This window comes from Maniola jurtina, chromosome 9 (genome assembly GCF_905333055.1).
Source record: "Maniola jurtina chromosome 9, ilManJurt1.1, whole genome shotgun sequence".
Classification (NCBI taxonomy): domain Eukaryota; kingdom Metazoa; phylum Arthropoda; class Insecta; order Lepidoptera; family Nymphalidae; genus Maniola; species Maniola jurtina.
In genome coordinates this window covers 5,819,649-5,843,764 of record NC_060037.1, presented here as the reverse complement: position 1 = coordinate 5,843,764, position 24,116 = coordinate 5,819,649, and the positions used below count along the sequence as shown (strand labels likewise).

Genomic DNA, 24,116 nt, shown 5'->3' with positions numbered 1-24,116 from the left:
AAACTGTGTGCGACCTATTTTTAATATCATCTGACCTTCAGATACAAAAATACATAGCCATCCAATGTGAGGTCAATGACAGCTATTTTGTATGTAATTGTATGCTATCTTCAATATGTATATACTCATTTTCACGTATTATTGAGTTGTGTTAATGTCCATCAAATATTTACCTACTTTAGCTAACACAATATAGGTGTATATATATACACATATACATTATACATCCTACCGTAGCATACCAACTTAACGGAAAATCCGATTTTCTTAAAATTATTTGTCTACTGCTACAAAAAATATGCCAGCCACGATCAATCTTCTTTGGTACGTAATTTAGTATACACGTACTTCCGTGTACATAATAATGTAGTGCGTATGGCGTATCATTTTGAACACGTATGATCATTGATCACAGTTCACGACGGTAACCCTATTTTTCTTCCCTCACTCTAATTCAGTCTGGTATACGTATGGTAGTACCCGTCATACGTATGGCCTACGTAAGATAATAATATATTACATAGGATAGATACATAGGATGCAAGCTTCTTTTAGGCGTAAGAGAGTCCATCGAAACGCGAGATCGAGATTTTCACTACATAAAATAAATCTGAAACAATAAAATTTTAAGTTTTGAAAGTAGGTAAGCTTTGGTTCGTTTTATTTCGTACAATTTTTTTAAATTTTTTTAAAACGTTATAAAAATTAACCATATTTTAGTTAAAAGACCAAGAATTTATGTCTTTGATAAAATCAGACAGAGTTTGACAGAAAATTTTACAAACAGCATATAAAAAAATCGGTCAAGTACGAGTCAGACTCGCACACGAAGGGTTCCGTACCATCGTACAAGAATTAAAGATTTTTTTTTCATGGCGGTTATTTTGAAATTTTCAATAAGTATTTCTTGGCAATAGAAATACACAATGTTTTGTGAAAATTTTCAATTCTCTATTACGATTCACGAGATACAGCCCGCTGACAGATGGACGGACGGACGGACAGTGGAAGGTTAGTAATAGCTGTTAGCACCCTTTGGGTATGGATCCCTAAACACATGAAAAGATAAACTTGAATTTTATTAAAAATAACTAATTTTTTATCTTACTTTTCCAAGCGCTATCTGCCAGCCCATAGATCCTTTTAGTTGTGATGATGTTATCTTGGGTGAAAGTAATGTAGGTAAATGAATATTAAAGGATTTGTGTTATTATAATAATTTTGTTATTGTATTACTATCTACAATTATTTTAACATTACGTAGCTAACAAGTGTAAATTAAAAATTTATAACACCCCCGACAAGTGAAGGTTACAAGAACCTAGAAAAGAGCTGATAACTTTTAAACGGCTGAACCAATTTTTTTGGATTATAGCTAAGAACACTCTCGATCACGCCACCTTTCAAACAAAAAAAAACTAAATTAAAATCGGTTCATTGGTTTAGGCGCTACGATGCCACAGACAGATACACAGATGCACAGATACCCACGTCAAACTGATAACACCCCTCTGTTTGGGTCGGGGGTTAAATAGTAATAATCAATAGAAACAAGAGAAAATAAAATAACAGAAACAACAAAAAATAACAAAAAAAATTAAAAAAATCACTACCCATATTATTCTAAATGTGAGTGTGTTTGTATGTTAGTTTATTGGTTTGTTGGTTTGTCCTTCATTCACGTCGCAATGGAACAACGGGTGGGCGTGATTATTTTTATACCTACCTAGTTAAGTACCTGCTGAAGAATGACATATTATATGGGTTACTTTTTTATTTCGGAAAAACCTTAGTTCCCACAAATGAGTTCCCGCGAATGAAGTCGCGGCTAGTAAATAAATATTGCAGAGATTGTGCCGCAATCACACTACAAGTACGTTACGGTGTAGCTTCGGTCTAACGCATCTTATATTACAGCATCTGAGGATCATTCTATTAAAATAATTACACCCCGCAGCCCACAAGGCATCCAACTAGACCGCATCTACGTAGTTGGCACGGGATATGGAAATATGTATTAAATCATATAGGTAGACGCCTCAGGTGTGGACCTGCTTGACAGCAAGCATGAGCTTATTATAAAAAAAAAATTATGACACAAACCTATCTGATATGGTAATGCATAAAATGCACCACAAGGTTCAGCGTGCGGCCTAGGACATTTTAACCCCCGACCCAAAAAGAGGGGTGTTATAAGTTTGACGTGTGTATCTGTGTATCTGTGTGTCTGTGTATCTGTGTATCTGTCTGTGGCATCGTAGCTCCTAAACTAGTGAAACAATTTTAATTTAGTTTTTTTGTTTGAAAAGTGGCTTGATCGAGAGTGTTCTTAGCTATAATCCAAGAAAATCGGTTCAGCCGTTTGAAAGTTATCAGCTCTGTTCTAGTTACTGTAACTTTCATTTGTCGGGGGTATTATAAATTTTTAATTTACACTTGTTATAAGTGAAAACGTCGTATGTGGCGGCATTAGCATCTTTCACTCGGCATTAGCACCGTTCACTCTGGCATTAGAAGTTAGAACTATTGAAAACCTGGATTCAAATCTACATTATTTACAGTAATCAGTCAATTATTAGGTAATTCAGATATTTAACAGTATTCTAAACTAGTTACATAATATTGTCATCCTAATAAAACGTTTTTAAATTCCAGATAGGTAAACTTCATCAATCATAACATAATAACTTGATAGTTTGAATAGGTGCATTATATTATTAAGGTTTTTTTACAAGCTATATTGAATACCTCTGCCATAAGCTTTTATTTAAAACTTTAGTAAAATAAGAAAATGTAGGTACATTACATAGTTTCTTGCATTATGCATCAGTCTAGCAACGTTAAACAAATGCACATTCTGTTTCATATTTAATGCAATAACTTTGGTTATTGTATGGGAGTTCGAGTTTCTACTACGAACGGTTGCAACTTTTTTGCAAAGCACAAAAACTAGTTTGTAAGGGCTTGCAGCTCTACACGTGTGAGAACCAACTTTCTCAGACATCCCATTAATTAAATAACACTAGTTCGTTCCCGTATAGATGTGCATTCTTACGTTCATCTCTATACTAAATTAGAGTAAGAACAGTATTTGTATCTTTTTCTTTACAATTTATTTAAAAAGGGACAATCTATTTTAGTTTAAAATTGGTAGGTAGGTAGGTATTACATAAGATTAACCAGCCGCGACACGGTCATGCTTCTTTCACGGCATGATGTGTACCTATAACCCCGTCACAAAAACCTCTATAAGAAAACTAGAAAAGAGCTGATAACTCTCCATCGGCTGAACCGATTTTCTTCGATTATCTAGCAACACTATTGATCAAGCCATCTTTCAAACAAAAAAAATCTAAATTCAAATCGGTTCATTCGTTTAGGAGCTACGATGCCACAGACAAATACACAGACACAAACGTCAAACTTATAATACCCTTCTTTTTGGGTCGGGGGTTAAAAAAGGGTAGATAGTAGTAGTTCTTCCAAACCGGCATTTTGTTGTTTTTTTACTAGTCTAAAAGGAAAAGCTGACTGACTGACTGATCTATCAAACCACTGGAGGACGGGTCAGGCTGCAGAGAGTTATTACGTCGACGTGCGACGAAGACGTAGACATCCGCTAAGAAAGGATTTTTGGAAATTGAAGGCTTACCGCCTTCAAGGGTTAGTTTGTGTAGTCCACGCGGATGAAGATGCGGGCATAAGCTAGTAAAATATGAATTCCAGATGCCAGAACTACGAGTATATGGCTTTTTCGCGCTACATACAATCGAGCTTACCTACCTATTTAGGTATAAAAGAGGTTGCGCACTAGATCCAAATTTCGAAAAGAGGTTAGGTACGAGTAGGTACTAGGGCTACTTCGGAATTCAGATTTGAATCGGATGCAGTGCGTAAACATTTTATAAGAGTGTAAAGAAAGATTTATTGGAAACTTAGTAGTTTTCAAAATTAATAATTATTATCTTAACGTTTACTTTAAACTTATTAACCCCCGACCCAAAAAGAGGGGTGTTATAAGTTTGACGTGTGTATCTGTGTATCTGTGTATCTGTCTGTGGCATCGTAGCGCCTAAACGAATGAACCGATTTTAATTTAGTTTTTTTTGTTTGAAAGGTGGCTTGATCGAGAGTGTTCTTAGCTATAATCCAAAAAAATTGGTTCAGCCGTTTAAGAGTTATCAGCTCTTTTCTAGTTTTCTTGTAGAAAAGAAGGTTAACTAACCATTAGGTTCATAATATTATGTCAATAATTGAAAAATGTCAAGCTGTCGAGATGGACGTTGCCTAGATACATAATTATTTATTTGAAAATGATGTTTTGGAAAACTCAGATACTTTGGATAGCTATAATCCTAGAAAATCAGTTCAGCCATTTGAAAGTTATCAGCTCTTTTCTAATTACGGTAACCTTCACTTGTCGGGGGTGTTATAAATTTTTAATTTACACTTGTTTTAAGGAAGTGTTGCTAATAAACAGGTGTGATTTACCTATTAGTCTAACTTCCTCAAAGGTGGTGTTGGTCAAGGTAGGCTGCAACCGATACAGTTTTGTATCCATTTAATCATTGAGCTATATTATATTATAATATTTTATTTTATTTACTAAACTAATTAAGTACCTACTATCTAAGACTATCTACTATTTAAACTAAATTAAAGTGATAGGTTTAACGATTTAAGTAATTGAAAATATAGATTGGATGGAAAAGACAGTTAGGATATGTGTGAAATAGGCATTTCCCCAAATGCTTAGGTGCCTACCTAATTTAAGTATTTTGGGACTAACAAAATTCGCTGTGTTCGCTAAGAAAGCCTTTTTACTGTCTAAGTGTAATTCTACCTATCTACATATAATTTCTTCAACAATAGGCAGAAATAGTTCAAGTAATCTTTCAATAAGTCGTTATTTTAAGTGTGTCATTGTTTACTTTGTTATCGCTGATAAAACACAGACTAACTTCAAAGAAAAGCTAAGAATGTTATAAAAAAATTGCCTACCGTCTACCTACGCCTACGGTTTGCTTATAGTAAACAAAAGTTGAAGCCGTAGATTTTTTTGGGTTATAGGTACATACATCTAATTCTCTAATTGTATCAAGTGTTATCTAATTTTTATAGTGTGCAAGCACTCCTAAAAACCTATGAATACCTACCAGTTTACAATCGCTTATATGCAAATTATTATATAAGTATAGATTAGTCAGTCAAAATAAAATTAAATACAAAACTGAGTTTCTTTGTTGATTCTAACAAAGTGTTTCTAAAAGTCCCGTTTGCCTGATACACTATCAATCAATACTGGAATCGCAGGATTTCAAGAATAAATAATAAATACTTAACAGGGCTCTCTCCGTCACTCGTTTCCACTCGTTTCATACAATCGTAGTTCCAATTTCATTTGAATAATAAGCAACCAAAGTCCATGAAATTTTGCAGACATATTCTAGAAACTAATATCTGTGTCTGTGGTGTTTTAGATTTTTCTAAAAATATGTAGTTTTAAAATTACAGGGGCTCAAAGATTTGTATGAAAATTTTAAGACCGCGTAACTTTGAAACCTTGTATTTTAACAGAAATCTGGAAAACCACAGACATAGATATTAGTTTCTAGAATATGTCTGCAAAATTTCATGGACTTTGGCTGCTTAATATTCAAATGAAATTGGAACTACGATTGTATGAAACGAGTGGAAACGAGTGACGGAGAGAGCCCTCTTAAAACATATATATCATTTGTCAGTAGGTATATTTATACTTTTAGGATACAAATAAAATTTATCTATTAAGCGTTTTGTTAATAAGCATAATGTAGATAATAAAAATATGATAACACAAAGCAAAGAACATGATATTGAATTATTGGTACAATATGGGATTTGACCTAGACACATTTTGTGAAAATAAATTAGTTATTTTGAATGTACGTGACGACATTTTAGAAGGTCGAGGAAAAAATTTGAAACTCATCTTCCTCAAACTCTTTTTCAGATGAAGTTGATTTACTTGTTTAGATATTCAGCTATATTAAAAGGCTTTAAGTAGGTATCACTGTTATAAATATATGGAGTAATAATAACAAATAGGAGATTTAACTGCTTTTTTCGATTTTGTTCATTCATTATCCCATTTAAAATTTAGAAGTTATATTTACCTTTTTCATCAACACCGGCAGCTGTTGATGTTCCAGCGACATTTTTAAATCCGGGGAACTCATTAATTTCTTTCACACAAACTCTGTCGATCAGTTTCAAATCCCACTTCACCACTTATCTTATTAGTCCCACTTGCATAAAGTTTGTTTAGTAATTAAATATTGATTGACATAATATAATTTCTAATGCAGACACCAAAAAGATAATAACCATCACTAAACGTCCGCGTGTTTTATTTAAACTTTGAATTTCGTGCTTTTTGTTTTGTAACTATTTTTTTAAGTCGAGCAATTCATTTTTTATTTATAAATATTTTTGACCTTGAATTGCGGGTAGGTTTTAAAATCGGAATTCGGAATGATCGATCATAAACGCGACCGCCCGACCCCGGCGCGCGAAACGAATGAGCGAGCCAGAGCAGCGGCAGGCAAATCCCCCGGCCGGCGTGCGTATGCGCATGTATGCGTATAGCACAGCTCCAATTCTAGACATCTAAATGAACTCTAGTGTATGTCGCCGCGTCGTTTAATTTGTTTATATTAATTAAGTATAGAAAATTAACTGTTGATGTCGTAGATACCAGCGGCCTAAATAACAATATGGATATCCTACTTAGCGGAATATAAATATAATTTTCACGCTCAACTCGCGTGATGTTCACGCGTGGATGCGTGATATTGCGCCCTCGAACATTGATGTGCAAGCGACCAGTTTATTTAATGACATTTCGAAAATCAAGGCGCCATTTAACACTTTGTTTACTAAATGGTACCTTTTCAAGTTCTTTTCATGTGTAGCGTATATTCCGACATCAGGTTTACCCTATTTCACTCTCTCTCTCTCTCTCTCTCTAAGAGCAAGGTTTGTCACGCAGTGGTCCATTATAAGCTCCAAACTGGTTCCAAATAAAAAATTCTTAACCAAGCACGAGTACCTTCATTAGATCAGTGTTGATAAGATTTTAATCTTTTGATAAAACGTAAAAAATATCGAAGATATCGTAATTTTGTTGATTACATGCTCGATAAGAAATCCATATAAGTATTAAAGATCAAAGCTCAGATTTACCTACTTAGCGGGCTATGGAGAGGTATGTTCGGAGTTTTTCTACTTGATAAAATCGGAAATAGGGAGATACGACGAACAATCAGAGTAGGCGACATAGCCCAATGTTTTGCGAAACTGAAGTGGCAATGGGGGGAGCACTAGGTCGAAGACGTACGGGTTCCAAGGTGCTGGAATGGCGACGTCGTATCGAAGTGTAGCGTTGGCAAACCGCCTACTGGTCGAGAGACGGCATCAAACAAGTCACAGGGAGGTTTAGGAACCAGGCAGCGCAAAACGTGTAGATCTGTGTGTAGACTGTACATGAGACAGTACTGTGGGCGTCTATTGGCTGATAACAACGGCGACGTCGATCAACGACGATATTTATAGTTAAATTAAACTGCGACTGAACGAATTCTGTACATTATATTAGGTAATTTAGAACATTTAAATCGGGGAAAGCTTTTTACCGATATAGAACCCAACAGTAATTTGTTTAATTTTTGGTTTATTTAATGATTGGTTAGTATTCAAATGAAAACCAAACTACGCGTTTGTATGGAGTGAGCTAGGGAAACTTCTCTTAACTAAAATTGAGATAATAAGTATTATGATTGAACTGATTACCAACTGGCTGTTTATAGTAAAACTAGCGTAGCCCAAACTACTGGACAGATCTGTCTGGCATGCAGCCTATTATTAGGTAGACAGCATCTGTTAAGAAATAGTTTTTGAAAATTCAACCCCTATGGAGGTAAAGTAGGGGTTTCATTCAAATGAGTGTAGTCCACACGGACGAAGTTGCGGGTATACCAATAAAAAGAAAAGTCCTGAGGACCTGTGGTCCTGACTCATCAACGCTCAGCCCAAACCCTTGGACCTTTAGAGTTGAAATTTTGCACAGAGGTTCCTGTTAAAAAGTACCTAAACGAGGAACAAGATCGGTCTTTTCGAAATTTCCACGGGATAGGGAATATAGAGGATTTATTTATATTTTTGAAAATCGAAGCCACGGGCGGTCGCTAGTTAAATAAAATATAACAGTATTTTCTCGTAAATTTCCGATCATTTAACCTAATTATCACAAATTATATTAATAAGCAACTAATCTATGTGTTAAAATTAATTAGCTACGGTTATTGAACTAATAAATTAAAGATTAACTTTTCCATTTCAAAGATCAACTAAGTAGGTGTAAATTAGTAAGTAAACATATTTACTCTATACAAAGTTATACATAGTTTTCATGTGACCTCAAGAAAGACTTAATTCCGGGTTATTTCTATTTCTATGCACCATGAATCAGACGCTTTTTCCTCACATACTAGCATAAAAGGTTAAACAGATAGACTGACACAAATCAGCTTATTTATATGTTGTTAGGTATACCTAGGTATGTAGATTTTTATGAAAACGTAGGTAGACCCCGACTTAAGGATTTTCTTAAATCCCAGCTGAGTAAATCCTAAGTGCGTTACTTACTTATAGTTAGTATTAATATTAATAAGGTTAATTAAAAACCGGCCAATAGCGAGTCGGAGAAATAACTTTTTTTTTTTTTGATATAACCACAAATACGCGATTCTCAGATTTTTCCCTTTACTTGCTGTAAGACATTGCTACCTGCCAAACATGATTCTAGGTTAACGGGAATTATCTATACCCTAGTACTTTTAAGTTTTGATTCCCTTGTCGGGCCTTGACAGATACGACAGACAGACAGACAGACAGACAGACAGACAGACAACAAAGTGATCCTAGATCGATCTAATTTCGTCAAGATTTGTTTAGCGATTGAGCTGTAAAAAAGCACTAACTATAATATACCTACATATCACATCACACTATCATACTAATATTATAAAGCAGAAAGTTTGTGTGTATGTACTATGTGTGTAGGTATGTGTGTGTGTATGCTTGTTACTCTTTCACGCAAAACTACTAGACCGTCGTGGCTGAAATTTAGAACGGAGATAATATACTATAGGTACCCTGGATTAACACATTTGAGAATGCATTCCATTCCGTCGGTAAGTCGGTGATGAATGAACTGTCTTTCTACAAGTAGGTAGGTATGGCTGGATATTGATTAATAAACATATTCATAGAATTTCTGTCCCATAGCTGACTTTGTTACCGAATACAATAGCGCTACGAATACCCAAACCTCGCCGAATATAATGTAAACTACATATTTCGTGCCATTTACTCAAAATGTTTTATAGTGTGAGAAAATGGGAACAATGTAGTAGTTTTTAGTAACTACCTTTGGTTTAGTAACTACTTTACACGTAGTAGATATTAGGTATTATTACCTACCTAACAGCCGTGATTCGTGATCTATGAACCATGATAACAGAAAGTTTAACCATAGTACTGGTACCAAATATAAACACTTAACATCACAGCACCGCGTGCCATAAGAAAATATTTATACACAATTTTACCTACCTCTGTCCGAGTCAACAAGTACCCTAACGATCAAATAAACAGTGTTTGGATAGGGCGACAGCAATGATTACCGAGATTGTACACAAATACATACAAACATACCATCTAAGTATAGCTATTGAATTACAAGAATGTGAGTAAAAACGAAAGTTGTAGAAAATTGTTACCTACTCACTGGCTGATGCCCGCTACTTCGTCCGCGTGGATGTCAGTTTTTAAAATTCCCATACGATCTTTGATTTCCCAGAGTAAAAGTAACCCACCCCATTTACATAGAATGTAAGCGGTCTATGCCTTTCGTCAAGAATCAAAACTGTCATACCCCTTCCAGGTTAGCCCGCTTCCATCTTAAAATGTATCATCACTTACCACCAGGTGAGATGGCAGTCAAGGGTTAAGTTGTGTCTGAATAAAAGAAATCGATGTCAGCCACTGTAGGTTTAAGGTAGTGTGAAAGTATGGATATGAATAGTATAATGTCGAAGAGATTTCTAAATTTTGCTATGAAGTTGAATAATAAAAAAAAGGTTACCTGGTAAAACTTCAACACAAAACAGAAACCACTGCAATTAATCTCGGGGAAGGAGACTGCCCACGAAAGCATTCCCACGGGTTATATCAAAACCAGTTGGACAAAGTGACGTGCATCATTTAATTGGTACAGAGGTTGGCATCCTGAAAACGGACATACTTAGACTATGTACTTTTTGTCCCGGAAAATGGAAGCATTCCCACGAGATTTTAAAATACCCCAAATCCAGGCTGACGAAGGCACGCGTCATCTAGTTGGACAATAAAATTGTACTATAAAGATTAGATAAGGGTTAGATGAAAGATATTTCAACGTCAGAGCTGACTGAACAAGCCAAAATGTTTTATCTTTCCAGTCTCCCATTCCCTACAAACATGCTAGCCTGTGCTTGAGGCAAGTCGCTGCAATACCTTATAACTGTACCAGAAATAAACGCCAGACATGCCCCGTATCTCGATGTAATGTACCGATACGCACGTTTTATGATTGCAACATGGCGTGCCGCGTAGGATTTCACCCTGACTGAATGTTTCATGATTTAAATGGTCAGTTGTTTAGTAGCGTATTGGCTTTCATAGCTTCTGAGCTTTAATTTAGACTAGTCCGTTATAGTGTTAAGTTAACTACTAAGTGATGCCCGTGACTTCGTCCGCGTGGATGTAGGTTTTTTTGGCTTGTTGGTTTGTCTTTCAATCACGCTGGAGCAGCGGATCAACGTTTTTTGCATGGATATAATCATGGAGACCTGTGGAATGACATACTCGTAGGATACTATTTATCTCGAAAAGCTAAAGAGTTCGGTTCCCACAATTTTGAAAACCTCAATCCATGCGGACGCGACACAGTCGCGGCCCGTGGGCATCAGCTCATAATAATGAGTGCCTAATATAATCAATTCCTTCTACCTTATTCATATGTTTCTATAACTTCTATAAATGTGTTTATCATGTGGTATAGTAGATACAATAAAGGTATGGATCATTCAGTCATTCATGATCATAATATTAACCGATAGCCTTATGGCTCAACTAGCTGATGCCCGCGACTTCGCTCGCGTGGATGTAGGTTTTTTAAAAATCCCGTGGGAACTCTTTGATTTTCTGGGATAAAAAGTGCTAATCCAGGGTATAATCTATCTCCATTCTATATCTAAGCCCAATCCGTCCAGTAGTTTTTGCGTGAAGGAGTAACAATCACACACACACACATACACACAAACTTCGCCTTTATAATATTAGTGTGAAGTGTGATTCTAGTTGTTGTATTTTAATTCTTAAGGCGGCGTGAAATGTGTTTTTATTTTTAGTTAATAATAATTGTATCAAATACCAGTATATATGTTTATCTTTAAGTGGGAATGAAAAGTTCAATATCAGAGTATGAAATAGTTATTATCTATCATGATTCATGACACAGATTTCCACGGCTATTGAAATGTCTGAGGCTCTAGTAATGCGTATACTTATATTATTTTCAATTATATTCAATTATATTCCATACCCAAAAGCCAGTTCTAAGCTGCATTCTAGCACTTGACTAAACAATATTAAGCAATATCGCTTTCACAACGAACAGTACCTATGTAATATTTACTACAACTTAGCAAGACACTGTTAATTTGTGACCCAATAGTTCTAACCAGCGCCAAAATTATAAACAATAATTATTATTATTCCTAAGGAACTATTAGAAATGTCGCTAGATTAGGTTACGTTTCTTTATTTATAGGTAGGGTGACCATTTGTCTGGGTTCCCCCAGATTTATCCTGTATACCTACGTCATTGCACTTTCCGTCAAGCTATAATTTGTTATTTACTTAATCAATTTTTTTGCCGTTGTTGGTGGCATGCATTGTCTATTATGGATTTTAATATGAATTTTTATAATTTAAATCTATGTCTAAAGTTAGTTTTATGTTAAAAACGTGATACCTAGCCAAATTGTGTTAATCTACCAAAGTATTAAAGATTTCAAATCATTAACAAAAGTGTGCGGTACCTACTTACTTTGAATAAAACCTTTATTTATTACTTAGGTAATAGAAAGTAGACAGGAATCATTTTACAGCTCTCTCTTAGGTATAATTTAATTTTTAAATAGGTGTGACAGACGGACTATAAGGGTTCCCTGTTTTACTACAGAACCCTAAAAAGATAGGTACACTAGGCTCTAGGTAACCCTGGTAACCCTACTTGCGCATGGAATGCCACTCGTACGGTGAGACCGGTCTGTCGCATACCACAAGGCTCTATATCTAGGGATAGGGTGGGACACCTAGTCTGACTCGCAACTTGTATTTTCTATTCCTGTTTTAATGTACACCACTATACCTATCTAAATTTCTGAGAAAGGTTAATCTGTAAAAAAATTACTACCCATAGTACGCGACAGGTTTATATGGCAATCGGGGTATGACGCTGGGAGACGGTCTGCACACCCGACGTAACCCGCGCTCTCCCGCAGCGGGACTGTGCGGGTGTGCGGGGCGTCCGGTTGCCATCTTAACCTGTCGCGCACTTTACCAAAGTATTTATAAGGTATTTCTGCAGTTTTTTGCCATAAAAGCACCATTAAACAATGGCAGCTTTTATTAACTAATCCTACTACTATCTAGCCTACGACAAAGTAAGTAAATAATATTATTCTAGCTTAAACTTCTAGTTAAGATTAATGTCTAAATCTAATTTACAGTCAATTGCTACAACTGTCCCTAGTCCCTACCTATTATTATTCTAATAGGTACCTACTCACCTACGTATACCTATTTAGAGTTCACTATGTTTTTGTGATCTAGTTAAGAATTTGTGAAATTAAAAAAAATATCTTGCCAAATAATAATTATTACAAAACAAATTAATTAATAGAAAACTAATTAATTTATAGGTAAGTAACAAAGGGTCAATGCTTCAATACCTATAATAGTAAAAGTTGATCGACTTTGGGCTCGTTTGACTTGTTTTAGTAACTCTTTGGTAAAAGTCGCAGCCATCATCTACTTAGTAATTAATAACATCGAATAATTTAAAGCACTCGAACGCACGCTGCATCGAAGTTCAACATTAATCATAGATTTACCGCTGGACCATGAGAGTACCTATTGCAGCATTTAAGTAATCGAGATTTCATGGTCGTAGGTTAAAGTCATAGGTCTTTTGCTAGGTATTACCAGAGCCGTTTTACCTACCGCAATGTATGAACCTGTACTTACCCCACAATTATCTACAGAACAAGTGTAAATTAAAAATTTATAACACCCCCGACAAGTGAAGGTTACAGTAACTAGAAAAAAAAAAGATTCCGACGAATTGAGAACCTCCTCCTTTTTTGGAAGTCGGTTAAAAAGAGCTGATAATTTTCAAACGGCTGAACCGATTTTCTTGGATTATAGCTAAGAACACTCTCGATCAAGCCACCTTTCAAACAAAAAAACTAAATTAAAATCAGTTCATAAGTTTAGGAGCTACGATGCCACAAACAGATACACACGTCAAACTTATAACCCCCCTCTTTTTTGGTCGGGGGTTAAAAATAAGAATCAAGGCACATTACGGCATAGATTTTAGTGAACCGACGACGCGGATTTTAACATACTTAACATTAAGTCTAGCGTCAGTAAGATGTTTTATTTGCAATATATTGTGAACTTTTAAAAAATACAGGATTAAAAAAAATCGTATCTTATATTATACATATTATATGTATAGTATAGTTCTAGTTATAGTATAGTTCTTATATATATAGTATAGTTTTTAACCCCCGACCCAAAAAGAGGGGTGTTATAAGTTTGACATGTGTATCTGTGTATCTGTGTGTCTGTGTATCAGTGCATCTGTGTATCTGTGTATCTGTGTATCTGTCTGTGGCATCGTAGCGCCTAAACGAATGAACCGATTTTAATTTAGTTTTTTTTGTTTGAAAGGTGGCTTGATCGAGAGTGTTCTTAGCTATAATCTAAAAAAATTGGTTCAGCCGTTTAAGAGTTATCAGCTCTTTTCTAGTTTTCTTGTAGAAAAGAAGGTTAGATAACCGTTAGGTTCATAATATTATGTCAATTGACAAATGTCAAGCTGTCAAGATGGACGTTACCTAAATACATAATTATTTATTTAAAAATGATGTTTTGGAAAACTCAAATACTTTGGATCGTCGGGGGTGTTATAAATTTTTAATTTACACTTGTTATTTCTGGTTTTATTATATCAGCAATCATCAGTACTATCACCTGTCTTCGTTTTTGCTATTGTTCTGTTTTGGTTTACAGCTTGTATAAACTGATGTTTATGCCGCCCGCACTATCACGAGCTAGCAACAAGGAGACGTACGTCTACGAACATTCATTCATATTAAAGATTCATTTATTTAAACTACTATTCTTTGAATGTCAAAAATTCATCTACTGTGTAGATGAATTGATAATACTTACATATTAGTAAGTTAAATAAATCGTTAATCACTTTCATTGTTTTGATGGATCACGTAGGTCAGTTAATATAATAATATAAATAATAATAATCGGTCTATCCTATACCTATTTATTAGGGTTCCGTACCTCAAAAGGAAAAACGGAACCCTTATAGGATCACTTTGTTGTCTGTGTGTCTATCTGTCTGTCTGCCCGTCTTTCCGTCTGTCCATCTGTCGTGTCTGTCAAGAAAACCTATATGGTACCTACTACCCGTTGACCTAGAATCATGAAAGGCAGGTAGGTAGGTCTTATAGCACAAGTAAAGGAAAAAATCCGAATACTATGAATTTGTGGTTACATCACAAAAAACAATTAAAATGCGTTTCAATTTTCAAAGTAAGATAACTATACCAAGTATATCATATGAAAGGGCTTTACTGTAGGTACATTCTAAAACAGATTTTTATTTATTTTTGTGCATAATAGTTTTTGATCTATCGTGCAAAATATCGAAAAAATGTCGAGTACGGAACCCTTGGTGCGCGAGTCTAACTCGCACTCGGCCGGTTTTTTTTCTTTCAGCTACTTCAGTCTTCAACTCACTTTGCGCAATTGAATGCAAGTACGCGCCTGCATGTTGTACCATACACATTTGCCTTTTTCGTGGATCATATCAAATTAAGCTTTCGATTCTTTGTATATCATGGACTTCCGCAAAGTAACGCCTTTTTCTATACAAAAGAACGATTTACCATGGATGGTACCGTACTTTTGATATGACAGTTGACAGAGCAAATATGTCGAGTCCTTTCTCAGATTGTACGCGAATATGTACAACAGAATGATACAGCTTAAATCTAGATACCGCAGTAATACGGTACATGCCCCTTAGCACTAGACCTGAATTATAGACCACGACCCCATAATGTACGAACTCGAGGCACCGATAAATGATGTCGTCTGAGATTTATGCACCATTTCTACCTCCTCGCGAGACCTCAAAAGCGGTATGAGCCTTTACTAGTGAAATGACCGCAATAATGCCTATTTCCATATTCGTGTAGACTGTAGACTATAAATAAACACGCCATTGTAAATAGTTACATAGTTTGATACTAATTCCGTTTAAGTCAGGATTAAGTATTGTAGGTACCTGCAATAAATAAATACATATTTTCCGGTAATGCAGTGCTTAATGCCACTAAAGTAACTTATTTAAGTATAATAAATTACTATGAAACTTTATCGTCGAATTGATGTTTGTTTAGTTGCTCCACAGGGCCACTAGAAAATCTAGAAATCAACTTTATGCCCGTGCTATATTTCATAATTATATTTCATATATTTTTACCATGATAAATCAAGCAATAACTACCTCTATCTAGAAGGTAAAATATAAAACTACATAGTATGAACTCGATACTAATGCGCCCCCATGAGTCACATAGGAACTCTTTAATTCTCCGGGATAAAAAGTAGTAGGTACATGCCCATCTCCGTGTACCTTGTCAAATTCAGCCATATAGATGGGGCCATAAAATCTCGTGAGAACTCTTTGATTATCCGGGATAAAAAGTATAGCCTACATCCGTTTCCGAGATGCATGTTACCTATTTCTATACCAAACGCCAAAATTGGTTAAATAGGTAGATGAGTCTCGAAAAATCCCTTAAGAATTTTTTGATTTTCCGGGATAAAAATTACCCACCATAATGCCCGTGTCCGAGACAGAAGCTATCTATCTCTGTCCTTTTTGTCAAAATTGGTTCAACACATTTCGCATTTATAAAATTAGTAATGGATTGATACACTTGAAAGTTAATTTCAAAATGAATTTGAATACTAATGGGCACAGGTCGACGCACTCGTAACAGACTTGTTTTTCGGAGGGCGGGCGGCGCGCGCGCACCGTCAGTGACCTTCAACGACATTAGCGAGAAATAGAAACGGTGTATAACTCCACGACATCACGTAGTCTACGACGTTCTTGTGGCATTAATGTTCTATTGTTTTAACTGTTTACTATACATTAGGCTCTCACTAGTAAAAAATGTCATAGTGTTTAGTCATGAATCATAGTTAATACACACGTCAAATGTATGACGAAAATGTAATTTAAGCCATGTGTAATTATTGCGTAAATTTTGATTAGTAACGTTGATAATAGTTAAGCACAAAAAGTTTAAATACTAAGATTACAAATAATAAGTTTAATAATTAATATTTACCTCACTTTCACTCTCTATTTGTACCTATGCTGTCTTTACTTACCTATAAATTAGATTAACATTTTGCTAAAGTATTTTGATAATATTAAATTGTGATTGGTGTAAATGTCATATTATAAGCTGTTGTAAAACCTATGACTTAACCTTTTTCAATACAAAAATTTGATCTACTAGCTGATGCTCGACCAGGATTAGTGTTGTTATGGATATCCATATCCGTAACCGAAACTATCGGATATCCGAAATAAAAAAATAACCGTAACCGTAACTGAATCCGTAATAAAAGTTTTGGATAGTTTCGGGTAGGACGGGGTCTAACTAAATACTACACTCGTACGAATTAACTGTGCACTCCGCTGGAATGCGACACCTTCATCAGTTTACATTGTACAGTTCCTTAAAAAATTAATATTCGTAACCGAAACTATCGGATAATCCGAAATAATTTAATATCCATAACCGTAACCGAAACCGATATTATTTTTTACCAATATCCATATCCATATCCGGATCCGAAATTATATATCCATAACATCCCTAACCAGGATACAGGTTTTTAAAATTCCGTGGGAACTCTTTGACTTTCCAGGATAAAAGTAGCTTATGTGTTAATCCAGGGTATCTCCATTCCAAACAGTCAAATCCGTCCAGTAGTTTTTGGATGAAAGAGTAACAAATATACACACATACACACAAACTTTCAGTTTTATAATATTAGTGTGATACAGTTCCACCAACTTATACTTCAGGCGGTGGCTATCATTCAGTGTTGATCTCTGAGTAGCGAATCACCCCGCACGATGTTTTTGGTGTTTTCCTTCACCCAAGTTATACTTAATTGCTTAAAACGCTTATAACTCTACTAAAGTTATCAGTGCGAGCCCGGGATCGAACCCAGATCAGGATCATCCGACTAGGAGCCTGGACGACGTCTTTAACCACTAGACTCACCACTTTTTTTAGAAAGAATTAATAGCGACAAAGAGAATTAATTATGTTTATAGGTCAGAGTGGGTGTTCCAAATGCCTAAGTACCTATTATATTCGTAGAAATTACGAGGCACCACCCACAGTAGCATGTGATGTGACGCGACGCGACGCAGCGTGACGAGCACGCAGCGTGACCGCACACACGCACACAAACACACCCTGCACAACAATAGCCAAAACGTCAATCCTATAACGCGATGCGCACACGTGCAGTGTACCTCGATGCAATGCTCAATGCTCTTCTAACAAGCTTGAAGACTTGAAATAACGAATGAGATACAATGCAAACTGTTAACAACACATAAAAAACATAAAATAAAAATCTGATTTTTCAATCGCCAGTATGGCTAATAAATAAAATAAAATTCCGTTTATCCACCCTAAAACAGCCAAACCCTAATACACCCCCGGACGGCGAATTTGTAGGTACATATATTATTTTTTAGTCCGGGATGGAAAGATAGATACGTTTCCAGTGTACACCTTAGGGTGGATGGGTTCAGGGTGAATAAACGGAATAAACAGCCATAAATATAATCATTATAATAAATATAGGTATGTAAATCTGACATCTTTGAATAGAAAATCTGTTTATTCCTCAGTTAGGTATATCACCAGGGCGTTAGACTAACAAATGAAAAATCATACCTACCTAAGTTTATGAACGAAAAATTGAAAACATGTAGACGTAGCTACTACCACCACGGAACAGAAAAAACAGTGTTTTTTCTGTTCCGTGACTACCACCTACTATAACTGTTGTGCTCACTGATGTTGTCGACTATTATTTTCTATTGATATTAGGCACCACTAATAAATTTATGTAGAGTGATGCATAGATATTTTAACAATTTATTTCCCAAAAGATTGCCTATTTATTATGACTACTGTATCTACTACCTATGTACTAAATTCAGTACTTTAGGATTTTCGTGAAAACCTGTCGAGAAACGATGTTAAAAACTGTGCAAGACTGTAAATTACGAGTTATGTTACGACTAGGATTTCAAACCTTTCTTTAAAGATTTATTTCTATTATTAGATATAAGTAATTTTATCATTCGCTCCGCAGCAAGATAGGTATTAATTTATTAACCCCCGACCCAAAAAGAGGGGTGTTATAAGTTTGACGTGTGTATCTGTGTATCTGTGTATCTGTCTGTGGCATCGTAGCGCCCAAACGAATGAACCGATTTTAATTTAGTTTTTTTTGTTTGAAAGGTGGCTTGATCGTGAGTGTTCTTAGCTATAATCCAAAAAAATTGGTTCAGCCATTTAAAAGTTATCAGCTCTTTTCTAGTTTTCTTGTAGAAAAGAAGGCTAACTAACCGTTAGGTTCATAATATTATGTCAATTGACAAAATATGTCAAGCTGTCGAGATGGACGTTGCCTAGATACATAATTATTTATTTGAAAATGATATTTGGAAAACTCAGATACTTTGGATAGCTATAATCCTAGAAAATCAGTTCAGCCGTTTGAAAGTTATCAGCTCTTTTCTAGTTATGGTAACCTTCACTTGTCGGGGGTGTTATTTTTTAATTTACACTTGTTGTAGAAATTCCACGTGTACAGATGTTTATCTATTATTGACATTATAATATTATTGATACATCGATGTTGATACCTATTTACTTGACATAAGAATCGTAAGGCGTACAGTATTAATTAACCTATAATATGCCCTTCTCTTTCTACATTTCTTCCGTAAACTCGTGAAGTATGACAGCTATAAACATAATTACTTTACATTAGATAAAACCATTTAATTAACTGAATGTTACACTACGTACGTTGCAATGTAAAACAAATTACCAATTTTCCGGACTTGACACTAGAACATTTAATTTAAAACAAGTGTATATTAAAAATTTATAACACCCCCGACAAGTGAAGGTTACAGTAATAACTAGACAAGTGTAAATTAAAAATTTTCAACACCCCCGACAAATCATTTTCAAATAAATAATTATGTAGGTATATCTAGGCAACGTCCATCTTGACAGCTTGACATTTTTCAATTGACACTTGAATATTATGAACCTAAGGGTTATCTAACCTTCTTTTCTACAAGAAAACTAGAAAATAGCTGATAACTTTTAAACGGCTGAACCAATTTTTTTGGATTATAGCTAAGAACACTCTCGATCAAGCCACCTTTCAAACAAAAAAAAGTAAATTAAAATCGGTTCATTCGTTTAGGCGCTACGATGCCACAGACAGATACACAGATACACAGATACACACGTCAAACTTATAACACCCCTCTTTTTGGGTCGGGGGTTAAAAAGAGCTGATAACTTTCAAACGGCTGTACCGATTTTCTTGGATTATAGCTAAGAACACTCTCGATCAAGCCAAGCCACCTTTCAAACAAAAAAAACTGAATTAAAATCGGTTCATTAGTTTAGGAGCTACGATGCCACAGACAGATACACAGAAACACACACACACACACACACATGTCAAACTTATAACAACCCTCTTTTTTGGTCGGGGGTTAAAAATTGAGTAGGTACAAGCAAAAAATAGACATAATTAGCAGAAAGTAAGTAGATATATAAGTTACAAATGCCTGCGTTAGTAACTTTGCAAGGCTTCGACTCGACAAAAAGCTGCTGTCTCACCCTGCAGCACTTTCGCCAATTTATTTGAATTGAATGAAAATAGCTATGTATCATAGCCATCACAGAAATTATCAAAGCACCACTCTGATTAACGCATACAAATACATAAGTACCGTCGATGTATAAGTACATAGTAACTTACTAAAGCTGAGATAGCCTAGTGGTATTAGAAGTACACCTTCTCGGGAGATCGACGGTTCGATCCCGTGCACGCACCTCTAACTTTTCGGAGCTATACGCGTTTTAAGCAACTAAGTGTAAGTTAAGCCTGTGCAAGTAAATATCACATGCTTGCACACGCTTTAGGAAGACCGCGAGCAAACCTGCATGCCTGAGAGTTCCCCATAATGTTCTCAAAGGTGTGTGAAGTCTGCCAATTCGCACAAAGCCAGACTATACAATTCACGCGTGTTAGACTATGGCCAAAGCCCAAACTCTCCTCATTCTGAGAGGAAACCGGTGCTCTGTAGTGAACTGGCGATGGACTGACCATCACAGTGATTTTTCATTTTAGTAACTAACTACTGAATTTTCCAATTTATTCGGAAATCACATAGTAAGCTAATCATTTCAGCCGGTGAAAAGCATATTCTGTGGTGAAAATAAACAAATCAGCTAAAGCAAATATTGCGAGAGCTAAAAATAATACAAAAACATCGGCGCCAAAAATTTAATATTTTGCGCATTCCAGTTGGGGACACGTTTATTGGCCCGATAACCTTTCATGTCCCGTATACGTGTATCTTGGAATGAGCCCTGACTAATTAAGCGATTGCAGTTCTGTATTTACGTATCTGTTAGGGTTAAACAAAGACTAAAATCTCTTGCACTCGCACTTGACCGGTTTTTCTCAGAGAAGTTTCAAGACTCAAGAAAAAACCGGTAGAGTTGAACTCGCGCACCAAGAGTTCCATTTAATTTGTCTATGACTCTGTACCATCGTACAAGAAATAATAAACACGTTTAAATTTTTTTTTTTTAAAAGAATATTCGCCATGTTAAATGACTAATATTCCCCTTTCCTCTCCAACTAAGCGTCAGGCTTGTGCTAGGAGTAGGTACGACAATAGTGCAACGGGCGGGGTTTGAACCGTCGACCTTTCGATTTTCAGTCCACTCCTTTACCGGTTGAGCTATTGAGGCTCTAATTATTGTGTGTGATACACATCGAATACATCGATGGTGATACATAACCACAAATTCACGGTTTTAGGATTCTTCCTTTTACTTGTGTTATAAGACATTGCTACCTGCCAAATTACACGATTCTAAGTGCACAAGAAGTACCGTATAGGTTTTGGTTCCTCTGCCAAATTACACGGTTCTAGGTCAACGGCAAGTATAGGTTTTGGTTCCTTTGACGGGTCTTGATAGACCTGACAGACAGACAGACCTATATGTTTTTTTTTTTCATTTTGAGGTACGGAACCCTAAAAATATTAAATGTTCAACTTATTTGAGACACAACACAACATGGTAATTAGCATGTAAATGAGGCATGTGATTAATGGCATAATCTCAAGAAATCTTGTTAGGATTTAGCGCGAAATCCTTGATGACAGTAAGTAATAGTAATACAAACACTGGCATGACCATTAATTATACCTAATGCCCATTTTTAGTAATTATTTATTATCGTAATAGTTTACCTTCACGACCGTAAAGGAACCCTCAGGGGTAATGCGTGCATTTAATTTGAAAGCTGGGTTTTCCATTAGCTTCATGGATTCCACATTCAAAATTAAGTATTTTTTGGTTGCCATGATTTTATGATTTTACAATAGTACCTATGTCAACCGGAAGATGAACGAATGAATAAAGCGCAATGAAATGAACTTTGAGCGCGCGGGCTCATATGGATGGCGCCCTAAATAGTCTGACTGATTGAGTTATAGATTTTAGTTCATGGATATCTTAATTTACTTAAAATTATGTATCCATTCCATGTAATCCATTCAGCCATTATTTATTAACAGCACCGAACACCCCACAGAAGCCAATTTTGAAGCACACAATTACTCCTTAAAATATTACTACACATATTATTATTATTAAATGCGAAAGTTTTTTTGAACTGCAGGGTTTTCGGGTCGATAGGCACCATAAATAAACAGATGGCTGATGGATCTACCGATTATTTAGACGACATAAATAAATTGATTTAATAATTTTGATAAAATTATGAAATCCTCAGTTAAAAGCTGCTTGAAAATATTTTTTTAAATAATTTTTGCCTTTTTTAAATTTTAATCGATTGAAAATTTAAAATTATATGTAGACAAAACTGAATGTTGAAATTTTCATTCGAGATTGTTATCTTTTAGTAAAAATCCACGTGGTCTAATAAGGCTCCTGTACCTACAAGAATTCACCTCACCACATCGTCCGAGTAAAGTAAAAGCGATAACTGATAACCCTAAAACCCAGTTGGAGCTAAACTATATAAAGTATATTTTCTCCGGCAATAACAAGACTATCTGTATACCTACGGGACAATAATAAAATGAAATCCAATGTTAGAACTTCGGGTCAGGTCGGGTTAAATACATAAATTGGAGCGTGTCACATTTATTGTTTCAAGCTCTTTTTTTCTTATTATATTAAGTATATCATCTTCCACACAAGAGCGAGTGATTGCATATTATATATTATTTTAATGGAGAAAGAAAACTCATATCTAGAACGAACATGAGGGTTTCTAGACTAAAAACTAATTAACTTTCTAAAGTACGAAAATTGTATTTATCTCACTTATGGTTTTTAAGTTACCATAACATAAAAATAAAAAACCGGCCAAGTGCGAGTCAGACTCGCGCACCGAGGGTTCCGTACTCGGATATTTTTTTCGACATTTTGCACGATAAATCAACAACTATTATGCGTAAAAATAAATAAAACTCTGTTTTAGAATGTACAGGTAAAGCCCTTTCATATGATACCGCACTTGGTATAGTTATGTTACTTTAAAAATTAATTAAATAATTTTTTTTTTTTCTGTGATGTAACCACACGGTATTCAGATTTATTCCTTTACTTGTGCTATAAGACCTACCTACCTGCCAAATTTCATGATTCTAGGTCAATGGGAATACCCTATAGGTTTTCTTGACAGACACGACGGACGGACGGACGGACGGAAGGACAGACAGGCAGACAACAAAGTGATCCTATAAGGATTCCATTTTTCCTTTTGAGGTACGGAACCCTAATTGTTAATTCTACATAATATTCAGCCATATTATTTTGAATTCAATCGAATAACCGAAAAAGACAGAAAAGATCTTGGATATTTGCAGCATTTACTCGTAGGTCCAAACGCCAATCCAATCGCCAGCTCATTGACTGACAAAAGTAAGACAGAACTGGTGTACCTACAAGTTGTAAATTAGTTCTAAATCAAAATCAAAATATGTACCTATTTTTATTCAATTAAACTTTTACATGTACTTTTGAATAGTCAAATACATGTACCACTGGTTAGTTATTCGTAATGCCTTTCTTACCGAGGGCAAAGGCTATGCAGTACATAAAAGAAATAAAGCAGTAGGTAGTACATGATCAATTTTATTAAAAACTAGCGACCCGCCCCGGCTTCGCACGGGTGTTCGGGATAAAATATAGCCTATACGGATTCGGAAGAATCCCTCTAAGTAATGGTAAAAGAAATTTTGAAATCGG

The 24,116-nt window shown here is 35.4% G+C and overlaps 1 protein-coding gene across 7 annotated transcripts in view; it reads right to left on the bottom strand.

Moving 5' to 3' along the window:
• Positions 1-24,116, bottom strand: part of LOC123868214 (glycogen-binding subunit 76A) — a 58,033-nt gene that overhangs the window by 18,853 nt on the left and 15,064 nt on the right. For 2 of the 7 annotated variants that reach the window (XM_045910637.1, XM_045910639.1), the window contains exon 2: positions 534-610. The exons of 3 other annotated variants lie outside the window; for them this stretch is intronic. Coding sequence is in view for 1 of the 4 variants with exons in the window: in XM_045910634.1 (XP_045766590.1) it covers positions 6,156-6,218 (63 nt within the window). In the remaining 3 variants the exon portion in view is untranslated. Of the gene's footprint in view, positions 1-533; positions 611-6,155; positions 6,622-24,116 lie in introns of those variants that run through there. 2 more of the 7 variants (XM_045910638.1, XM_045910634.1) reach the window with 2 other exon arrangements.